The 22,643-nt window shown below is 40.4% G+C and overlaps 1 protein-coding gene across 1 annotated transcript in view; it reads right to left on the bottom strand.

The window, feature by feature from the left end:
• PHEX (phosphate regulating endopeptidase X-linked) overlaps positions 1–22,643 on the bottom strand; it is a 94,984-nt gene that overhangs the window by 40,012 nt on the left and 32,329 nt on the right. Inside the window, exons 10-12 of the mRNA XM_064707258.1 lie at positions 18,156–18,249; positions 13,131–13,259; positions 9,552–9,653 (exon numbers count right to left, since the gene is read on the bottom strand). Of these exons, the coding sequence (XP_064563328.1) occupies positions 9,552–9,653; positions 13,131–13,259; positions 18,156–18,249 (325 nt within the window). The remainder of the gene's footprint in view (positions 1–9,551; positions 9,654–13,130; positions 13,260–18,155; positions 18,250–22,643) is intronic.

Genomic DNA, 22,643 nt, shown 5'->3' on the forward strand with positions numbered 1-22,643 from the left:
AAAAAGCCACCTTTGGTTGGTCTTTGTCACATTGGTGAGCTGCAAAAATTATTATATTCAGTTTTCTATACAAATTCCTTTCTGAAAGTGAAGGAACTCCTTCACTGCTCACCCCCAGAGCACCTCATGAGTTGATTCATACTCCCATTTTCATGTCACCTCTTGCTAGAAACACACTCACTTTAATCAAAAAATCTTTTCTGCTGTTTTGTTTTAGCTCAGGGCAAGCAGCAGGCTTAAGAAAACCCACTGTGCTAGCAAAATGAAAGTTCACAGGGACCCAAAAAACCACTGTGTGCTGAGATCTTTGGCACTGGACATTGAGAGGGGCAGGCTCAGAGATCAGGAGAGGGTGAGGAAGCTCTCTCCCATCATAACTGCATCGGATATGATTCACCACAGCATTTCTTCTCCAGTTTTATGCAAAACTCTGAATAACCTGTTCCAGAAAGGGACAACTTCTGACCCTAGTCTCTGCCTGCATCAGTTTACATTCATTTAACATTTTCAAGGTTAAGCAAAGGTTGGTGAGCACTTTTTTAAAAAATAAAGAATAGGATGTGAAAAATTCCCTTTTCATTTCTCATTTCACAAGTGAGCTTCAGCCGCAGTCTTGATGCAACTGAGACCAGACATGGTAGAGACCATTTCTAACTTCTCCAACTGAAATAATGACTGAGAACTTAAACACCAGGAGTACTCATGACTTGCATGTTTTATCTCTGAGGAGGAATTCCTTTTGCTTGAACAGGGACCTGACCAGCACTGTACCAGTAAGTGTGTCACTCTCAGTTTTCCATGCCTTGTAATATATGGAGGGAAAGCAGATGTGTACATAATCAAATACATAGGCTGCAGAACTTAGAGAAAAAAATATTCAGAAAATGCTCTACTCTCTACTCAAGATCAAATTCCTCTCTATTCCAAACCTTTACATATTTTTAGTTTTAAATAAGCTATATCTAGATATTTTCACATTGATGATCCCATATGCAGAAAACTGAGCACAAGACACTTCACAGCTCCCTCACAAAGGAGGGCAGCTGAGGAAGCCTTTATTCTTAGTCACAGCATCCTGGCCTCTGAAAGGCCACTAAAGGAACAAATTCCTGAGTCTGATGAGCTGCTTGAGGCATAGTTCCTTTACAGGTAAACTCCAGCAATACCAGTACCTGAAGCCATTTAAAATCTCACAACTTTGCTTCAGACCCCAGTGGCTGGTACAATATCTGAGCAAGCTGAACTGCTGCTGGCTCACACACCTGGTTCTGTACAGCTCAGTGCCCACACTGAGGGTCCATGGTGGGGTCCCAGCCCATGGCCCTGCCCTGCTGAGCTCCTCACCCACTCCCAGTCAGCAGCAGCTCCCCTCAGTGGGCATTTACAGCAGGGGGAGATCACCCCAGCCCAGAAATGCATTTCCATTGCAGAGAGCAAGGCAATGCCAAGCAGATCCCTGATCACGCCCTTGTAGACTCCTCACACTGAGAACTGCTCTCCTGCACCTCCATATCTGCTACTGCTGAGCTGGGGATGGACTACACTGTCTTTGTAACTGTACCTCTGCAGGAAACAGGTTCACTTGTCCAAACAACAAAGATAGTGAAAGCTAAAGCTGAAACAACCCAACACTTCCAGGGGTGGTGGAAGATCTCTTGCTCTTTGGAAGAATCATTCTGTCATTTAGCATAACAATGTTTTCATGTTGCGTTTCTGCCATAAAATCTTCAGATTCACCCTGGTCCCTGAGCATCTGCAGGTGTCTGTCCATCTGTCTCCCTCCTATTTCAAGCATGAGATTTGTCACAAGTGTTTTGATGTCACACACTCATTCTGGCCTTATGTAGTCATGGCTGAGTCTGAAAAATGACAGCTGTGAGATCAGGGTTAAATACAATTTCCTCTCTCTTCACCTGTTTTCCACTATCTGTTTGCACGGTGCTCAGGTTATTAATGGAACTGACATCCCTGCACAACTGAGTGAGCAGTAGCAGCAGCCAGATAACAAGGGAGAAGCTGACAGCAGCAATCTAACCCCAGAGATAAGAGATAAGTAAACATGCCATGGCTATTAGTTTCAGCTCTGGCCAATGGAGAAGAACATCTCCTGTGGTTACTGACCAGGAAGGCCAGGTCTTCCTGTGAAGGTTAAATTAAATTCAGGATGTGATAGATTATTCTTAGAGTTCAAAAATTAAAGTTTGTGATGAGAAATAAATATTTGATGTAAAATGGATAAGAAAGAAAAGGGGATGTTAATCTGATAGAAAGTGAAGACCTATTTTTATTCAGAGAAAAGCATGGAACACTTCTACTCTAGAAGAAAAGTACCATTCTCTGTTTCTTCCAGGTGAAAAAATGTTACTCTAAAAATTGGCATTTTCCAAACAGATATCTAAGGAATGGTGTAGAAGTGGCAGCCTCAAAATCCTGACCAAATTCTAAACTAGGTAAACAGCACAAATTTTCAAATCCCTTACATCATGTCTGAGAAGCATCTACTTTCCTTACATCTTCCTATTGAGTTGTCTCCATCATTTCATATGTCCATGCACATGGTAAAAGGAGGAATGGGCTGTTCAGCTTCAAAAAAGAACTACTGAGAAGGAACTTGATCAATGCCTCTGAGTATCTGAATGAAGAGTGTCAGAAGATGGAGCCTTTTGGATGTTCTTCTCAGTGGTGCTAAGCAGCAGGACAAGAGGCAGAAACTGATGCACAGGAAGTTCCACCTGAACATGAGGAAGAATTTCTTCAATGTGAAAGTGACCAAACACTGGAACAGATTGCCTGGAGAGGCTGTGGAGTCTCCCTCACTGAAGATGTTCAAAAACCATCTGGGCACAGTCCTGTGCCATGTGCTCTGGGATGGCCCTGCTTGAGCAGGGAGGTTGGACCAGATGACCCCACTGTGGTCCCTTCCAATCTGAGCCATGCTGTGATTCTGTGAAAGATTAGTTAAATCAGGAAGATAAACCCCTAGTGATGCACAAAGGAATTGCAGACATGTTAGAAAATAATTAAAATGTGACTCTGCTTTTTCCAAACTTCAACACATTCCAACCTTGGGAGGAGATTTGCTCATTGCTCCCTGCAATGCAACTACGACAGTGCAACCAGGCCCTCGAATTTTTTGCACCCAGACAGAGACTACCTAATTTCAGAATGCTCAGTTCCACAAAGGAGAAGAGTAGCTAAGGTTTAATTGGCACTCAACAAAAGTACACTCTCCAATTGAGAAATAGCAAGGTTGTTTCAAGAATATCTGAATCAAGCTTTCCAGTAAAACCAGTAAATTAGAAAGTCAGCAGTCTCCCCTATAGGCTTTTGAACAGGATTGAAGTGTCTAATTGCAATTAGAGTCTTTGGAAATTTCCCCTGCTTTTGTTAGCTCTTCTGAAGTATGCGTAGCAGTTTCTATGACTGCTCTGAAACAGTCTTATACTTTGTGAAGTTCTCTGACATCCTTGCAGCAAAGATATAAAGTCATCTTAAAGGAACATGTAAAAGGTGTCTTGCAAGCTTTGGTTTTGAAACTCCATCCCTCTCTTTTACCAAGTATTGTTCTATCAGTTTTGTGTTGGCTTTCATTCTTGAAAAAGCCATTGAAATCAGAAGTCCTGAGTCTCAGGGCTGGTTCCACTGTCATATTTTTGCATTTGTCTTAGGATGGATCCACAGACCTCACAAGACTCAAAAGGCATTTCTAATTTTTGCAGAGCACCCAGTAACCACTTTCAAGACTGGATGATTTTTCATCTTTGTGCAAAGTAGCTTGGCATTAAGTAAGATTAATTTCAGCTCCTGAAGCTGTGGTGCCTGGCCCTTTTTGTCTGGGCTTGCCTCAGATCTCAACGAAATGTTATATTTCAGAACTGTATCTAGTGCATGCCTTGGACAGGCTATGTGAAGAAAAGCAGGAGGCTCCTTTCTCCCAGTATGTATTGCTGTGCCAAGACTTTAGCACAAGAGTGAGCACAAAAAGAGAACAGGTGATGATGATTCTCTGGTTTCTGCACTACCATAACACAGGAGAAGGTGACATTTTATAGTCAAGCAAAAAGACATTCTTTATACCCACAGAGAACAGTGAGGCAGTGGCACTCATTGCTTTGGGAAGTTGTGGATGATGAAAATTGTTGTGGGTTCAAAAAGTCAGTAGACAAACTCAGAGGAGGAAAATATGAGTAAATACAGAGACACCACTTCTGGCTCAGGAAGCAAGTGAGCTGCAGTTTGTCAGAGGCCAGGAAAGGACAGTGGGAATGTGTCCCTTTATGCTCGCCCTGTCCTTGAGTTCATCTCTAAACATCTGCTACTGTTTGGCCACTGTCCGAAGCAGAACCTGGACTCTGCTCTGAGCAGTAAAACTGTCATGGTCATGGTGAAATCACCCAACTGTGAGGAGACAGAGACCAAGGAGAACTGAGAAAGGGGGTTGTGGCTCAGATAAGTGACCGCAGGGCTGGACAGGGCCAGCAAGTTCTGGCTGGAAAACAAATGGCTTCAGTGGGATAACCCATGGACACCCACCTCCTTTAAAGTACCTATACTTTGCAAAATCAGGGCTTGTACAGATGGCCCTTGATTTCCTAAGGCCCAAATTACACTGTGTTGTCTAGGGAGCTTTGTAGTTCTCTGAAGAAGCAGAACAAGCCGTGTAGGGTAAACAAAGGTAACGAACACTGCCCAAGAGAGCCACCTATAGCTAGGCACGGTTCTGATGTTTTCCTGTGCTCCTCTTGACTCAGTCTTCAGATTCAGAGATGTGGAGAAAACAAATGTTGCATATACAACTTAGAAATAAAGCAAAGCAGCAGGCAAGTTCAGAAGCCAAATGATTGCACAGTGACCTTGGGATTTGTGCTCCATGACTTAAGGAGGTTAATAACGTTACAGAAAAATCTTACTAGAGGAAAAACAAGCTCTTTTTTGGCTTATAGTCCATGCTTTAAAAATAGTACTGCAAAGCAAAAGAACTAACTTCCAAATAGGAAGTTATTCCTGTGCCATAGCCTAAGAGGATCTTTTACAAGAGACTTGGAGAATTTAAGAAAAACGTCTTTTGTCAAGCCTCCAGTTAAACCCAAGAACAAAGGACATTTTAGGAAGGAAAAATAGTGATTAATAAAATAATGGTTCCTGCCCGGGAGTGGGAATAATTTAATATGTCAGTGATGATCTTCCATTGAATTATCCTTTGAAGAACAGAAGCAATAAATTACCATTTTAAAGAAGTGAGTCCGCATCACACAAGTTCCATCAATGGAGTTTCAGTTGTGGGCTCCCCCTTTCCCCTGTGGCACACCATGCCAAAACACAGATGTCAATAGCATTCAGCTACCATGGCTGGCTGCATTCTGCACCTTCACTGTAAGGGAAAACAAAGGGTGTCCCTTCTCTCCTCCATCCCTGCAGAGGCTGTGACATGGCCATGGGTAATTCACAGAACATGCCTTTGAAGAGCTTGCCAGAGACACCCTTGGAGCTGCACCCAGTTGAATAATTTCTCTGTTCTGCAAATGAGGGCGAAATGTAATGAGAGACACTAAAAGGGCAAGAACAGAAACCTGTTTGGGGTGTTTGTTTGTTTATCAGAGCATTCCACTGAAAATTCGGGGGGTTAACAGACATACTTGAAGCAAATTTGAGATGACAGTCAAATACGGTACAAAAAAAAGGAATTGAATAGAGGAGTAAGGATACGAGAGAAAACAGCAGCACAGCCCAGAGCTGAGCGCTTCTCTCAGAATCCGAGCTCCTTTGGAAGCAGCGTGAGCTCCATCCAGAGAGCCAGGTGAGAACTGCACGTGAAGGCAGAGCCACCTCACCCTCTTAGAAACCTTTTCTGTGAGATTGGCTTTTAGATGGTCTGGTTTAAATTCATCTTTCTATCACAGAAAGAAAGGAATGGAAGGAGGAGAGAGGTAAATTATTAGATGTTATCTCATGATATTGTTTTGTTACAAAAGGAATGTCAAATCTTAACTCCAAACTATACAACAGCTGAAGAGATTATTCTCAGATATCAAGGCTGCAAGACAATTGTTCCCTGTGTCACATGGAGCAGTAGATTTGATCCTTTTAACATCAAATTAGTAGTGTCCCCTCTGAGTAACATAAAACAACAGGACAGACACAAAGAGTCACAGATGGAGTGAATAGATAGAGCTGACAAGCTGCCTAAAGCAAAATTCACCAATAGTTTCTACCAGAGGGTCCTTTGTAAGTCCTTTGGAGGTCGATGGTTCCTTTGATTGCAAAGCATCAGGCTGACAGCAAGGTTTACAAATTTGGCCTCAGCCAAGCACAAAAGAAAGGAGGGCATCAGTCAGAAAACAGGAAGCAGTGAGTATCTGAATCACAGAGAGGATTTGCAATTAATTCTCTTTCAAACCTGCCATGTCCTTTACATTACAATGTTGTCATCTAAAGATACAATCACCACAAGACTCTCTATGCTCATTGTCCAGACACCAAGATCCCATACTGACCCTCTTCTTCTTTCAGGAAATGAGTAAAAAAATTGTTAATGACACAAATATGCCTGGAATTAAAGAAAAACTAAAGGAAATTAAACAGATCACATGGAGTGGGCAGAGTAAATTAAACCACCATCAGGTTTCTACAGTTAATTTCTTTTCGGAGCATTTGAACATTTCAAAAATGAAATGTGATTAAAAATACAGAGGATGAGCAAAATAACTGAATCAGTGATTTCCATGTAGAATACAGTTCTGCCATGGAACTTAGAGCAGAACCTCCAATCTGCACTGCTACAAGTGACAGTTAGTGATGAAAACGTAAATAACCAAAACACCCTTAACCTAAATAATAGCATCCTTTCTTTACTTAATTGATAGAATAGAATTAGAACATTTTGGTTGGAAGGAAGAACATCTTGTCCAACAGCCAGACCACCTCAGGGTGACCAGAAGTTAAAGCACAGTGTTAAGGGCACTGTCCAAATTCTTCTCAAACACAGGTTTGGGCCAACAACCACCTCTCCAGGAAGTCTATTCCAGTGGTTGACCACCCACTTGGTAAAAATAAAATCCTTAATGTCCAGTACAACCACTCCTGATCAAGTAGCTTTGAACTGTCCAAACTGGGTGCAGCACATGCTGTCACTGGACCCCAGGGAGAGAGATGAGATCTGCACCTCCCTCTCCACTTCCCCACTTCAGGAAGATGTAGAGGTGGCCCCTCAGCCTCCTTTTCTCCAAACCAGACAGCCTCCAAGTCCCCAGCTGTTGCCCTGCACCCTCTCTCTCCTAATTTATATTTGGTTCCTGGTGTTTCTCCATCCTGGGTGCAGAGTCCAGCATGTGGATATTTATTGACAAAGAAATGCAATTTTTACAATCTCTACATTAGAGTAATAGTGGGATTTTTTAACCTACCAATCTCCCTCATAAAATTCATGCTTGTCTGTGCTGCTTTATTAAAGCCTAAGTATTGAAAAAGTAACAGCAGAAAGTGCTAGGCTCATGAGATTTAATTAGAACAGTGTAACAGATTTTGAAGGTTCTGCTGTATTATAAAACTTAGATTTCCCCTGTGAATTATCTGACCCTACATGTAATGAATCTATTTCTTGAATTAAAAACATGCTCATCTAAGAGTTCCAGGACAAACAGAAGATCTATCATTAACAATAAGTAATATTTAATAAACATACACTCCATGCCTGGAAATCTACCAAATGTCTCTCTAGGCTCTTTCCTTCCAGCCAAGCAGTTATTTCTGAACTTAAACTTGTAGACGTAAGTTGTATCACGTAATTGTTGCTGCAGTATCTAAGGCATTACATAACACTCGTGTCTTACAAGTTTGACTTTGTTCCTATGTCAGCAAGCTATGAAATGGTTTTTCAGTTCAGTGAGAATGATTTTGAACCATTGGCTATACATTTCATAGTACTATGGCTTGTAGTATTAGTATTATTTTTGTTGTACTTATGGAATTTAGTTTGTCATGCATTTTTCAGCCCAGACTCACCCTCCTAAATTCAGAACCTTCTATGACATGTCTAAATTGGGAGCAAAGTGCCATGTGCTTCCAAAATCTGTCAACAGAGGGAAACAGCCATCTCTACCTACCAGAGATCTAGCCTACCTTCTGATGAAAATCCTCCTTAAAATGGGAAAGGGAGAGCTTTTTTTAGGAGTTCATTGGGTTTTGGCAATGTTTGTATTATTTCCCTGCTGAAAGGTAGGTAGCAAATTTTGAACACAGTACCTAAGCATGTTGTTATATAGGAATATCTTTATTAAGGAAATCATTACAAAATAATCCTGCTCTTATTTTGCATCAATTTTAACAAAAATCTAAATTACAGATTATTATATTTCTAATGGTATTTCTAGCAAAAACAAAAAAAGTGTAACAGCCAGGAAGAAGTAATAACTGCAGCCCATTTACCACCAGGTTAGCAGGAAATAAATGTCATTTCGCTATTGTTCTCTTGTTATTGAGTTTATTGGTGCATTTATGCAGCTCTATTTCATTTGCACATATATGAATAGTACTGCTTTATAAAATGCAAATGGACTGCACATGGAATTTAAATCTTTCCAATGATAAAATTCCTCAACAGCCTTTTCATTAGAATTACTAAAAATTTTGAAGTCCATGTTTGCTTTTAAATTAAACCACTGCTATTTTTATTCAAGCACAGAGAGCAGGAACAGTTCAGCTGCACTTGCCTGTCAGTTTATTCAAAGAGAGTGCTTACTAATTCACTGATATCCCATTGCCTCGGTAAATAAGGACACAGACCTACACAACACCCTCCACTTGTCTTTTTATACACCCCCTCCAATTGCTGCTCTGGGGGCAGGGCTCTGCATCTGGACAATCTTCCTTTCCACTCATCACATGCTGTAAATGTGGAAACAGGGTGAAAAGGAGGTTTAGAGTACATCCTCCAGCCTTCACCTTTGCATCCTGCATTTTATTGTGACTTTATCTGAAAGCAATCAGGACCACTAATGCCATCCTTGATTATAACACTTCATAACTGGCATTATTCTGCCAGGAAATGGATGTTCAGCTGGGATCACCATTATGCTCTCAAAAGACAGCTCTCAACTTAGACCTCCCTCCACAGCACAGGAAAAACTGTGAAACCTGAATTATTCTCATATCCCCTTCTAGGCTAGATCCTCCCTCTTCACAGCAAATACTCTTGGCTGTCACAGGTGTTTCAGGCACTGTTTTCTGTCTGTAGATTGCTGTGTCCCTGGGAATCCAGTCAAGGTGAAGACTTTGTCAAGAAAAGCCAAATCTGAAATAAGCTCATAGTCTACATCTACCAGAGCCAGATAGGGAAAGGTGGATGCAAGGAAAGAAGAATAAGGCAACAAAAATAACTTCAGCAGAGAAGCAGGAGCTCAGATGGCTCCTCATCCAGAAAAACAAATGTGTCCCTTCAGAAAGAAAATTATCAGTAACCGGAACTGCAAATACAGTGCATGGCATACTGTTATCACTCAAGTCAAATCTTTATCATAGCAGGATTGTATTTATTCAATATTTATATTTGTTACCTTCTCATGAGCTTTTCTTTTTGTTTCAGAGTCCATCCAGTCGTTCTCCTTTTCTAACATGTCAATAAAAGCCCAGCGAATTCCTTCAGTCAATTCCTCCATCTGCAAAATATTTAGTAAATCCCTCCCCAGTAAAATATATCATGGCAGAATCATTGTAAGGAACGTTTTGGTGTGTATAGGAGTGATAGAATTTGTTCAGACCACAAATAATTGCAGATCAGATGGTATCTGCTCTCCTTTCTTGAAGGCTAATTTCTGATTTCTCCAGTAGTAACACGCTTCTTCTGAAGGCAAGTTTTTTTCCATCTTCTTTCCCTTATGGCTTCACACACCCTGTTCATTGCTGATCATTTCATGTCATATTTGTGAGAATACCCATCGTGAAATGATAAAAAACACTGAGAGATTTGCAGTCCTTTGGGGAGATTTCTGTGCCTTAGGTTCTAGATCACTGGCCCATGCAAATGGAGCCAGCTGAAAGGCATTTGCACAAATAAAGCCTTTTCTGCAGAATGCCTGTGGCCTGGTTTGGTTTGTGTGAGACAGAGACACGCCTTATTAATACTGGCAGAGAACTGAATTTGGGCTGGCAGCATCATGATCCAAATACAAAGCAGTATCCAAATATTTAGCCTGTATTTAGCTGCATTTGTGAAGCATTGCTACCCTTTACTTACAGCAGGGAGGGAGACCCTGGCTCACACCACTGAGCAGCCTTAGCTGCTTCTGTGGTCCTGGACCATAAATGACAGCTTGGATCTGGGCAAAACTGGGAAAGCCCACAACCACTTCACCTCAGCTGCTTCTTCAGACACCTCTGCAAAGCCAAGACCGCATCCCAAGCAAGTAAATAATATTAATAATAATAGGACTGTTCAGTGAGCATGCACACTAAGAAAACCCTGAAATGACAAAAAACAAGAAATATAATGGCTAAGATATGCATTATATGAGTCTAAAGAGCCCTCATTCCTATGGATCTGTCTGGCAGCCCAGAAGTGTATGCAACCTGCTGTCTATTTATGTCAGCAGATGAATCCCACAACAAATAGCCCTGGGAATGCTGTGAGAGTGAGGCAATGAGAGGGATCCAGCCACTGCCTGAGTCCTTTAGCACAAACCAGAGTTGAGACAGCACAAGACATGACAGATACCCATTAGATGAAGACTTATTGGAACTTTGTGTTATCCGTTATGTTACATTTGAAAATAATGAAAATGTCAAGCAGCAGAGATTTGTATAATCTTATTCTATAAATCTAGTAGATCTGAAATGTCATTAAAAGCAGGGACTAAACCCTCAAAAGTAACATTTCTTTTAGCTAAATTGCCATTAATGTATCAGACGAACATTTTAATCTGGAACTGTCCTTTATTTGTGGTGAAGTGAGAAAAAAAATGTAGCAAAGTTCCTTGGATTATTCATTTTTCCCCTACCCTTTTCAAAAAACATTTTCTCATTTTTAGAGGCAATATGGGTCAACGAGAGCAGGTCTAGCATTAACTATGACTAAAGAGTAAACATTCACAGTAAACAGCATCCCAGGAAATTGGGTAACTTAAAGATATTGATGACAGAGCACTGACTCAATTAACTTTGCTCACTAATGAGGTGAACTCCCTGTACTTGGAGGTTACAAGTTCAAACTCAAGCTCTGCAGCTGGGCCCTGGTGTATACTTAAGCTTTCTGCAGCAGCTGTAGCTGCAGGGGGCAGGGGCAGAAACCTATTCCTGCTATCAAAGTTATTACTGAAACTGCTCAGGCGTAACTGTAAAAAACACTGCAGGCACTCTGAGTTAGAAGCAGTGCTATATTTAGACACAAATAATGTCTTTCTTGATAAAAGAAGTATCTAAGGTATGAAACATCAATCACAAAACATGGTGGGGGGAAAGAATCCGTATTATCTGCAAGTCAGGATTTGCTTATCATAGACGGATATATGCCATAAGCCAGAAAAAAAAAAAAAAGAAAAAAAACCTGTACAAATGAGAGCTTTACTCACATGCATTCTTACTGCTTAAGAAAGAGAAATAGAAGTGAAAACCACTGAAATGAAAATGATAACACCACAAATTATTAACTTGAAAAGTACACTTCTAAATGAAATGCAACGAATTTCATCTGTATGTAATTTTATCTCCATGGGTTTTTCATTTTAAGACTGAATGTTGTGACCTACACTATGAATTTTATATGCATTTCTCACTATGGGTGCTACTGCGAATTCAGACTTCATAATTTTCCAAAGCTTTGGTCTAAAAGGAATGTGCATACTAAGAAACATTCTAATTAACTTGCATTTCAAGAGAAACTCTGCTCTATCTGCTTCTCATAATTTTTCCTCACACATGCAAATATGAAAATTGTCCATCCCCTCCATATAGTGTACATTTCTTATACTCCTACTCTTCCCACTTATCTGTGCAGGATAACATACTGCATATGCCTGGCATATTTTTGCCACAAAATGGCCAAATAGCACATTACAAACTGGATGTTTTTCCAAGGAGATGGAAAAACTGGATCTCAGAGAGGAAACTCCAGCTGAAGGCAAATATGAAAAGAAATGCAGAACCTGAGAGGGAAACAGATGACAAAGATGTGGACAAGTCAAATAAGCATGTGCTTTCTAAAATGGGATCCTTCCCTGTGAAAGCAGTCCAAGGGGATAAGGTCAAAGGGGCAAACTCAGGCTACTGAGCCAGGGCAGTGCAGGGCTTCCACAGAGCTGCTGCTCCCAGCACAGGGTCCCATCTCATGTCTCCTCAATGGCTGTGCCTCTCCTGCATGGAGAGCTAAGTTCAATGACTAAATCAGTCAATTTAAAAGTGATTACTGCTGGAAAATCAATGGCTGTAAGAGCAGATATTGGAAAACTTTATAAGAAAAGCATGGACTGAAAATAAGTCATAAATTATGTGAAGGGTAATTAATTATTTGAATATTGAAAATTTTAGAATGAGGATGAACATTTCTCTAGACTCAAAGGTATGGAAGAATATTTCCTTCCACTGTACAGCAGGAGAAATTTGAATCCCAGATATAAACTCTCACTATGTGACTCTCAGCATCCCTTAATTTGGGCCAGATACCAGTCACATGTTTTTTGCTCAGATTACACAGACTGCTACTGTGTAGCAGCCACAGTTTTCAAAGAGCAATCCTAAAGCAGAGAAATCTCAACCAGTTTTTTGATTAGTCAGTGAAAACTTTACCATAATAAATTATATTAGCAATACCAAACTATTTCTCATCAATACCCCTCACTCTGGTCCTGCACAGCCTGGCTGTCATTATTTACATAAATTAACAGTGTTCAATCTGTTTTTGAACTGACTGCTTATTTGTCTGTAGGACTGCAGATGGAAAGAAAGGGCAGTGCACAGGTGGGTAGAAAGGTAACACTTCTTCAAATTAATTCAATTTTCTCCTAGTGTTTTGGAGGTTTAAAATTCAATGAAAACATTTTCAAAAATCTTATCTCTTTTTAAACTGTTCTAATATCAGAGGCAATTTGTAAGGATGAAACCACTAATTGAAAATTTGCAGACAGAGACTGCAGAGGACTCACCATCTCTTTCTTGTCTTCTTTAAAATGGGCTTTCACAAACATCTTACCCACAACGTAGGGGAGGGCATTTTCTACAAGGTCCACACATTTATCCCACTGGGGCAGCAAAGTTGTAGTGCCATGGATCACCTGTTGACAGGGGCAAGTATTAGGCCATAATATCGTGCTGTTTAAGAAGAATCCACATGAGGTACACACCAAAGCATATTTGTCAAAAAGCCACCAAAAGGAAAAATAATGATACTCTACAGTCATTCCTATTTTCATCCAATGCTATGACAAATATTTTGAACACCACAAAATACCTGTAAGATTTTAAACTTCAGAACAGTACAATGATAGCAGTGATTTAGAGGGACTAGGCTTTGAGAATTAGTGCTTACTTTGGACTAATCTTGGTATTCTTTCTGTGTGAGAGACAATTTCCTCCAGAAAAAACCCACTGTGAGATATCTCCTGAAAACGTTTCCCTCTCCTCTGACAGGGTGAGAAGCCGAGGAATATTGTCCTCATCAAAATTGGGTTAGTCCTTATGAAACATCTCCTGCAGAGCCCTCCATTGCCATGAACTAATGACATCTAACACAGATGGGTACAGGTTCACATCTTCTTGTCATTTACCTGTCCAATTTCTTTTACGGTAGTTTGTGTAAAGTAGTAAAATTGCTTTCAGTTCCTTTCCCAAATGGAGCATTTTCAGGAGAAAAGAGGTTTAAATCATCAAGAACACTGAATATGTTTGTCTCCCTCCAAAAAAATTTAAAAATCACTCTATGTTGCAGCAGAAAGACATTTGTAGAACAACTTGCATGCTTTACTAAAGGAATGGTATTAAATCCATACTTTCAGGCTCTGATGATGTCACCATAAATGAGCTTCAAAAGAAACAGTCAAGAATGGTCAACACAACAAGGAACAAGGTAAAACAGAACTCAAGAACATTTGCTGCCTTGGTTTCTGTTTCTCCCAGGAGCAATCTTATTACTGTGGGTGCTTACCTAGCTAACATTATATTGCTCATCAAGATGTAGTTTGTGTAAATAAATCCTGCACACACGATAGAAGATGAGCTCATATGCACAATAAACAGTGCTGATTTAAGAAACTTCTGTTATTTTCATTGTTCAAAGTGTTCCCTTCCCACTTAAGCAACTTCTTAAGCTTTTCCACAGAGAACAAGCACAATTCCAGTCTGGCAGCCAACACCTGACAGCAGTGTAAGGGCAGACTATAGTCAGCATCAGACCAGAGCAAGTGGGATAGAGATTCTGGCCTCTCACAGATTATAAAAGCCTTTTAAGCACCAATTTTGCAGTTTCTGAGCACTTTCCTTTTTCCCATTATTCTCCTCCTTTGAGCACAAGATTAAATGTCCAGCAAAATTAAGGGTTTGGATTTGTCTTTTTCCAATAGGAAAATATTTCATTGGAAAATTCCAGAGCAGCTTAACCCTCAGCTATTGAAGGTGAGATATTTTGGTAGTTCAAAGATTGATTTTCCCTATCATATTGTCTGTAATTAGGCATAATCAATGACTCACACTTAAATACACCAGTGAATTGCATTTCCAAGTGCTTTTTATTAATACTCTATATGCAGTAATAGATTTTCGATGGCAAAGAGTACATTGCTTCTAAAAAGAACCCCTATTAGTCAAACCAATAAAAAATAAGGTGGTTTTTTTTCTAAACAAAGCCAAATTTGACAATCAACTCCTATTCCAAATTCTTCAACCTTTATACATAACACAACAAAACACTCAAAAAAAGGATAAGAACAAAAGAGAAGAAAATTTCTCTCTAGGGCCAGAGTAAACCTGCAATGGAGCTTTTTCCTTGTACAGGGGAAAGAAGGGAACTATGGTATTAGTCATCAGAGCTTGAAATTCCTTCCAAAAGCTGTGAGTATGCATCAGCCATAGAAATAGTCAGGAGACAGAGCTGACTTTTAGAATGTGGCATACTATTATTACAACATAATAATTATCATTATTTCGAGGGAGGCTTGACTGTAAGGAGGACATAAAGGCAGCACAGGCTGTGAGACCAATAAAAATAGAGCTGAGAGGAATAGATTATATCCCACAGCTGGTTTATTGATATTTATGTCACAACAGCCAACAGGAACTCCCTCAAATGGTCCTCCTAATATTAATGTACCACTCTAAAACACAGTACTTCAGGTAGTAACAGTGGCTATAAATAGCAGGTTTCAAGCCCTCCCAGCCAATTCAGAGCTTCACGACACAATTAACCAACCTCTTCCCCAGGTGCCACTGCACATTTACAAGGCCTCAAAGTGCCACTGCAGAGGAGCTGCTGATAGTTGCTGGTGTGGGTACTCAAAGCACTTTCTCAAGAGTCAGCAGGTTTGTTCTATTTCTAAACCTGAAGTTTTTTTAAAGTCTCATCATGCATTTTTCTTTCTCCTTGGAAAGATTTTAAGGCCCTGGTGCCAAGATTTCTACACATGAGGTATAAAAGCCACCAACAGAAAGTGAGAAACTGGAGAAAAAAAAGTCTGCTTATGATGGTTGAGGCTCACTGAATTAATGAAACAATGAATGTATAAAATATATCCTTTTCATGGCCATATCTTTGCAGTAGTAATTCAATGTTTTATTCTCTTACCTGACAGAGGGGTTGGTGGTTCTTTTTTATGATCCTAAAGTGCCACTAGTTCTCCATCCTCTGACTAGACAAATCTTACTCAACAATAGACTAGTGCAATGCCTTGGACTCCATCCCTCATGTCCTTTCTATGGACCTGTGAAACCTACACCCATTTACATGGCCAGAATTGTTTAACTTATTCATCAGTGACTTGCAGGAAGGGGCAGAGGCCTCCTCAGTGAGCTCCCTGCAGACCCAGAGCTGGCAGGAGTGGCCAATACCCCCAGAGCTGGGCAGCCCTTCAGAAGGGCCCTGACAGGCCGGAGAGAGGGGCAGAGGAATGGTCTGGAGTTCAGAAAAGGCAAATGAAGGGCCCTGCTCTGGGGAAGGACCAGCCCAGGCAGCAGCACAGGCTGGGGGTGCCCTGCTGGAAAGCAGCTCTGCACAGAAGGGCCTGGGGGTCCCATGGGCAATGAGCTGTCCATGAGCCAGCAGTGCCCTGGGGCCAAGGGGTTCCTGGGGTGCATTAGGGCCAGCAGGGCCAGCAGGGCAGGGAGGTGATCCTGCCCCTCCACCAGCCCCGTGAGGCCTGTCTGGAGGGCTGGGTCCAGCTCTGGGCTCCTCAGCACAAGACAGACAGAGATTTCCTGGAGCAGCTCCAGTGAAGGGAAACAAGGATGAAGAGACTGGAACATCTCTCTTATGAGGAAAGTCTGAGGGAGCTGGGCCTGTTCAGCCTTAGAAGAGACAACTGAGGGAAGCCCATCACTGTTTAAAAGTATCTGCAGGGGAGGTGCCAAGAGGATGGAGCCTTTTGGAGGCTCTTTTCTGTGATGCTGAGCAATAGGACCAGAGGCAGAAATTGATGCACAGGAGGCTCCACCTGAACATGAGGAAGGATTTCTTCCCTCTGCAGGGAACAAGCACTGGCACAGATTGCCCAGAGAGAGTTTGGAATCTCCTTCACTGGAGATGTTCAAGAACCACCTGGGTACAATCCTGTGCCTTGTGCTCTGGGATTGCCCTGCTTGAGCAGGGAGGGAGGTTGGACCAGATGACCCCACTGTGGTCCCTTCCAATCTGACCCATTCTGTAATTCTATGACAGCCTTGATGAGATTATTAATAAGCACTGAATCACTTTGAATTCGATTTCTCTCTAAGCTTCTATGTCCCAGAGATGTGACAGCAGCCAGTTACCATGTTAAAATGCACAGTACCCAAAGCTTAATGTTTTCTTTCAGGATTTTTTCTGCCATTATATAACTCAATGTAACTCAGTATTATGCTACAGACTGGCTGATAGCCAGCATCAATGTATTTTACCTGACTAGCAAGATATGTCCCAGGAGGGAACACCAACAAACTTGTCACTGTGGTTCTGACAGCCAATTTCTCATATTTTACATTAAGAAAATAGCGTCTTTAACAAGACTATTTTGAATATGATCTCAGAAGTACAAGAGGCTGCCTTTCCTATGTAGTTTCCATCACGCTATTGGAGATTATTGCTAGGTATGTGATCAACTCAGAACTATTCCAGTATTCCTCAAAGCAAAACAGTATAGATTATTTAGTCACCTGCATGGCTCACCAGGGAGGACAGAACATCCACACCTCCTGCACCATGCCAGCCACTTATTGTCCGCCAATTTTCATAATGGCAAACAAAGTTCAGCATCCAAAGAAGCTGAGACACAAGACCAAACACCACTCAGTTTCAGTTTCATCCTTGGATGAAACACTGCCCACACAATTACCAAGGTGGATTTCTATTCAGGGTTCACTGAATCAAATGTATGTGTTTTACATAGATGCCCATATTACTGAACAGATAATTGGTTCTGCTCTCACAGCTTCTAGCATTTTTCTGGTTCTTCTGCAACCCCAAGCTGGAAGGCACCTGATCATTTTCTCTGTGGAAATGACTGGGTATCCTTGTGCTTGAGCTCCTGTAATGGCATTAGAGCATGGGAGAGTGCTGAGAAAGCTTTAAAAAAGTAAAATCCTAGACTTCTGGTTTAGTACATCTGTATTCACAAATGGGCAAACAGTAGTTTTCAAAAAGTATAGATTTTGGTCAAAAGGGTTTGGCCTGAATGTCACAGCCCACATAACCTAATTCAAGTTTCTGCCAAGGAAGACTAAGTTTTTTAAAGGGGAAGTTTCAAAACCTCTCTAACATCATCTAAAAGCCTTTTTTGTTTTAGTGTCATATAAATGTCTTAGTGTCAAACACAAAAAATATGTTTATCAATTGTTTTAGAGGGTGTCTTCAAAAATAAAAAAGTTTATTCAAGAAATGTATCCAGCATGGAAAACATTTTTTGTTTTGCAAAGGTATAGGCAACTATAAAGGAAACCAACAGTGTCATCACTAGGACCCTGGTAAATGCTATGAAAGCATAACTTACCCGAGAAAATTCCAGCCACCGATACTGAAAGCGTCTACTGAGGTTAAATAACCTTGAATAAACCATCCTCCATACCAGGTAATTGGCAAGAGTCCTGTTAAATCAGGAATATTTTTTATCAGACATGTAAACACATATGATGTACCACAAAGCACTTACAGATATATCTCCCCAAACATTTTACCCCAATGGTGGAAACTTTACCTTAAAAATTAATGAGTGATGGCCAAATTGATAAATCCCAATTACATGGAAGAATCTGTATGATTGCAGCCATTTAATATATAATTGCCCCATAATAACCATCTGCTAGGGATAATTTATAACAGGTCCATCACATAGTATGTAATTTTTAGGTAATGTTTTATTTCAAAAGGCAGCTTTGATTTTCCTTAGAAGTGGCAAGAACTGTGTTATAATAACAGTTGCATCAAAGTTCTATCCAGAGATTAACTGGTTTTTCTTTTGTAGATCAAAGTGAATGTTATCTCCTCTCATTAGTGGGGCACATAAATGGTAACAGAATAGATAACAGTCCATCCCATATACACTCATTATCTCATATTTGTATCTTTCATTAGAAGTTATCAATATGCTTTGAAAACTTCTACTATTCACAAAGTTATTAAAGTATTACCATTCCTGTTTTGTCAGATGGATAATTGAAATACCAAAAAAGAGAAGTATCAGTAACAAAAGTCTTCTGAGAATTGAGGCTGAGAGATCAAGGAAGAGCTTGTTTAAAATTCCCAGGAGATCTGGCATCCATGCCCCCTTTCTAAAACTTTTGGCACCTGACTGGAGGATTTATCCAGCCTAGATTGATATCTCTCCATGTTCAGCAGTGGCTGTATGAGCTAAAGGTGCATTCTGAAATACACAATTCAACCTCAAACAGTCTCAAAACAAGTCCAACAATGGCCTACACTTCCTATTCTCACCTTCTTTTATACATGACATGTTTTTCAAGGACAGTCATTGCTTCAAAGGCAGGATATTCAAATGTTATTTGTTCCCCGCTGGGATATACATAACATTTTTGACAGGCCATAGACTTCTCTGTGAATAGAAAAATGGCTCCTATGCAACCAAGGGTGCTATTATGGGCTGTCTGAACAACTCCCCCATCTCTAAAATCCCATTTCTGCAATCTCCCATTGCCATAGGTGTGGGGCAATGCAGCTGTTGCTGCAGTGTCACTCCATTAGAGACACATCACTCAGAGACACATCCCAAGCAGCTCCCTCCTCTGAATCAGAACAGCTTGGGTGTTGGGAATTTAGTTGTTAGAGAATGGAAAATTACAAAGTTGTGGTTAATTTTAAGTCTTGCACTTGCAAGATAGCATGTCCTTGGGCTTAGCTGTAGTAAAATAACAAACAGTGAAAGAGACATGAAAAAAGAGAGATGTAACTCCTAAAGAATGAAGAAGAATTCATAGCATAGTTTAACCAATAGATTGCTTAGCTTACAAAATATTCATAAGCTTATTGCTTGCTGTATAAGTGTCTGATGCTCTCTTCAATAAACGGAACTTGCTTATCACTCATATTGAGTGTCCGAGTCTCCCCTCACTGACAAATGACTCGTCCCCGACACAGACCTCTTTCTGCGACACTTGGGAACACACTTTGTGGGCATGCTGTCTTGACAGCAGCATTTGCTTGAGACATAACTTTGGTTTTGCCTCTAACCAGGCTCCAGTCCACCCACACAAAGCCTTCAGCTCAAGATGTGTTGCTGCATCTCTCACACTGGGTATATTCCCTCTTTTAGTACACAGATATATTTTATAGTGCACCTAAATGCCCATAATAATTGTAAAACATATCTGAAAAAGATTTTTTAGCATGTGACATGTACATTTATAAGATGGTACAAGTCACAAAAGCCAAAATAGTTAGCTCTGTTTAGATAATCACACCATTTTAGGATCATTAAAAATTCATTTCAACCTAAGAAATGCCACAAAGTTCAGACTTTTCCCTTAAAAAGTTTCTGACAATGTGGAATTTTCTCACTCAATGACAAGTGAAGCACCCTAGGCTCTCATTGTTTTGGTAAATTACTCAAACTCCAGAAACCTCACAACAATCTGCCTCAGATATTTTAGCAGAGCTGAAGAATACCCAGCTGTAGCAACTTCTGCAGCATTTATACAAATCTATCAGATTAAAAGGTTAAAGATCTGCTTCCAGTCAAAGGCCTTGGGTAAAATCCTTAGCTAAATAAATCAATATCATGCACCAATTATGTATTACAATTTGGTACTTACTTACAAAACAAAAAAATCAATTCTGTCTTCTGTGTACTTGTTTTCACACAGCAATGTTTGTCCTTACATTTGAGTTGGGGAGCTTCTCTCAAAATGGCAATGAATGAAAGACTGAAATTCATAAAAGGGTCTCAAAAGGTGACTTATTGAAAGGCAGTAATATCAACAAGGATTCAGAAATGTTTGTGTCAGGTACAAGTAATGAAGGTGGATGACAGTTGCAGGAAATGTAATTAATTGATGATTGCTTTAATTTGGGAAGGAAAAGGCTGACACATGCTAAAACCAATTATTACTGTCTGATGAGACAGTAATAATTCCAGATTGTAACCACAACAGGATCCACAATGCATTAAACAGCAGGGAGGTTCCACTTGAATGCTTATGGATCGGGGGTGGGAAACAGGTTTGTTGTGATGTGTTTGAAGCCCAGTGTGATTTAGTTTATTTTTTAAAACAAAATAAAATATTAATTTATCTGAATTTATTTACCTATTTGAGGAATTATTATTTTACATTTTGGGCTAACTATGCAAACTTCAAATCATTTCATTATCTTCAGTTGGCTTAAAAACTGACACTTTTTGCTGATAAAGTTGCTACAGTGCAGATCTTGGGGTGATTTTCATCCTAGTTTCACAAATAAGTTCACTGAGGCTCAGAGAAGTTAATCTCTACACATCGAGCAAAATCCGGTACCCAAATAAAACATAAAAATCCTCTCTGTTCTTTCAATGAGACCAGACTATTTGTTGTTGTAACCCTTCAGAAGAGTACACTCTATTTTAACTTCCTGCTAAATGCCTGTTGCAGAAAGTGTAGGCTCACTTTTAACCAGTATGACCCTTATTATGACACACACTCCCAAAGGAAGTGGTAGAGAGATTGTTTGCTGGGACAGTTAAAATTATACCAGTACTTATGAATATTTACTAAAGCACTTTCTGTCCTGTCTGAGAATAAAGCAGGTTGCGCATGTGAAACTCTGTGAGTTTGCAATATTTTAATCAACAGACATGGTAGCAATTAAAGAGGACAGATTTAATATGAGATAGGTGGAAAAATTAATTGACATTTTAAGAAAAAGATCTCTCACAAATTTTAGATCTGTTTGAAAATTCTATTCAGAATTGAGTCACGAATCAAATTAAAAGTACTGAAAAACTTTTGCCTCTATTGCTAGAGGCACTAGTTCAAGGCAAATTATTGTAACTTCTCTGATTTTCCAGGCACAGACTAAGATCAGAAAAGAGATTCAGTGCTTCTCTCCATCTCTGAGGAAAATTCCTCATATGCTATATGAATTAGAGCTCTTCTCAATTAACAGTCCCATATTGCAAAGGTATGGGAAGGTAAGACAAGGGAAAAGCGGCCTGCAAGAAAGCTGGAGAGGGACATTTTACAAGGACATACAGTGATAGACAAGGGAGACTGGCTTTAGACTGAAAAAGGACAGATTTATTATCTGTTGGGAGGAAATTCTTTACTGTGAGGGAGATGAGGCACTGAACCAGTTGTCCATTGAAGCTGTGGATGCCCCATCCCTGGAAGCGCTCAAGGCCAGGCTGCCCTTGCCTTAAGAGTGGGTCAGCACAATGGGGCTCTGAGCAACCCAGCCTAGAGCAAGGGCTCCTGCCTGGGGCAGGGCTGCTGCAACAAGGGTAAACTTGACTTAGCCATAGCAAGTCTAGTGTTGGTAAACCCTCTGCCAGCCACCGCGGTCCTACAGGAGACCCAAATTAACCTTATAACGGCATGCAGAGTGGTCACATGTTATCCAAGCAGCTAAGATTAAAAAGCAACTGAGCTCTCACAAGCCCAAGATGCCAATAAGGCCTCCACAGCAAAGAAGATCTTATAGCAATGATTAATTGAACTCCATGAAAGCCAGGGCCCAAAATGGGATTAGATACCCCACTATGCCTGGTGCTAAATCTTGATGCTTACCCCGATCCACCTGAGAACTACGAGCACCAACACTTAAAACTCTAAGGACTTGGTGGCGCCCCAAACCCACCTAGAGGAGCCTGTTCTGTAATCGATGATCCACGATATATAGTGTCCCTTCCAATTCAAACCATTCTATGATTCTATTAAACTAATTATGCATTCTGAGATCTATGAGAATGAAAAAGCTGCTTCTTTCAACAGCTGCAAAGATCTCCAGAAAGGATGGATTTCAAGTATCCTATTTATGACTCCCATAAAGCACC

Source organism: Zonotrichia leucophrys, chromosome 1, assembly GCF_028769735.1.
Source record: "Zonotrichia leucophrys gambelii isolate GWCS_2022_RI chromosome 1, RI_Zleu_2.0, whole genome shotgun sequence".
NCBI classification, from domain to species: domain Eukaryota; kingdom Metazoa; phylum Chordata; class Aves; order Passeriformes; family Passerellidae; genus Zonotrichia; species Zonotrichia leucophrys.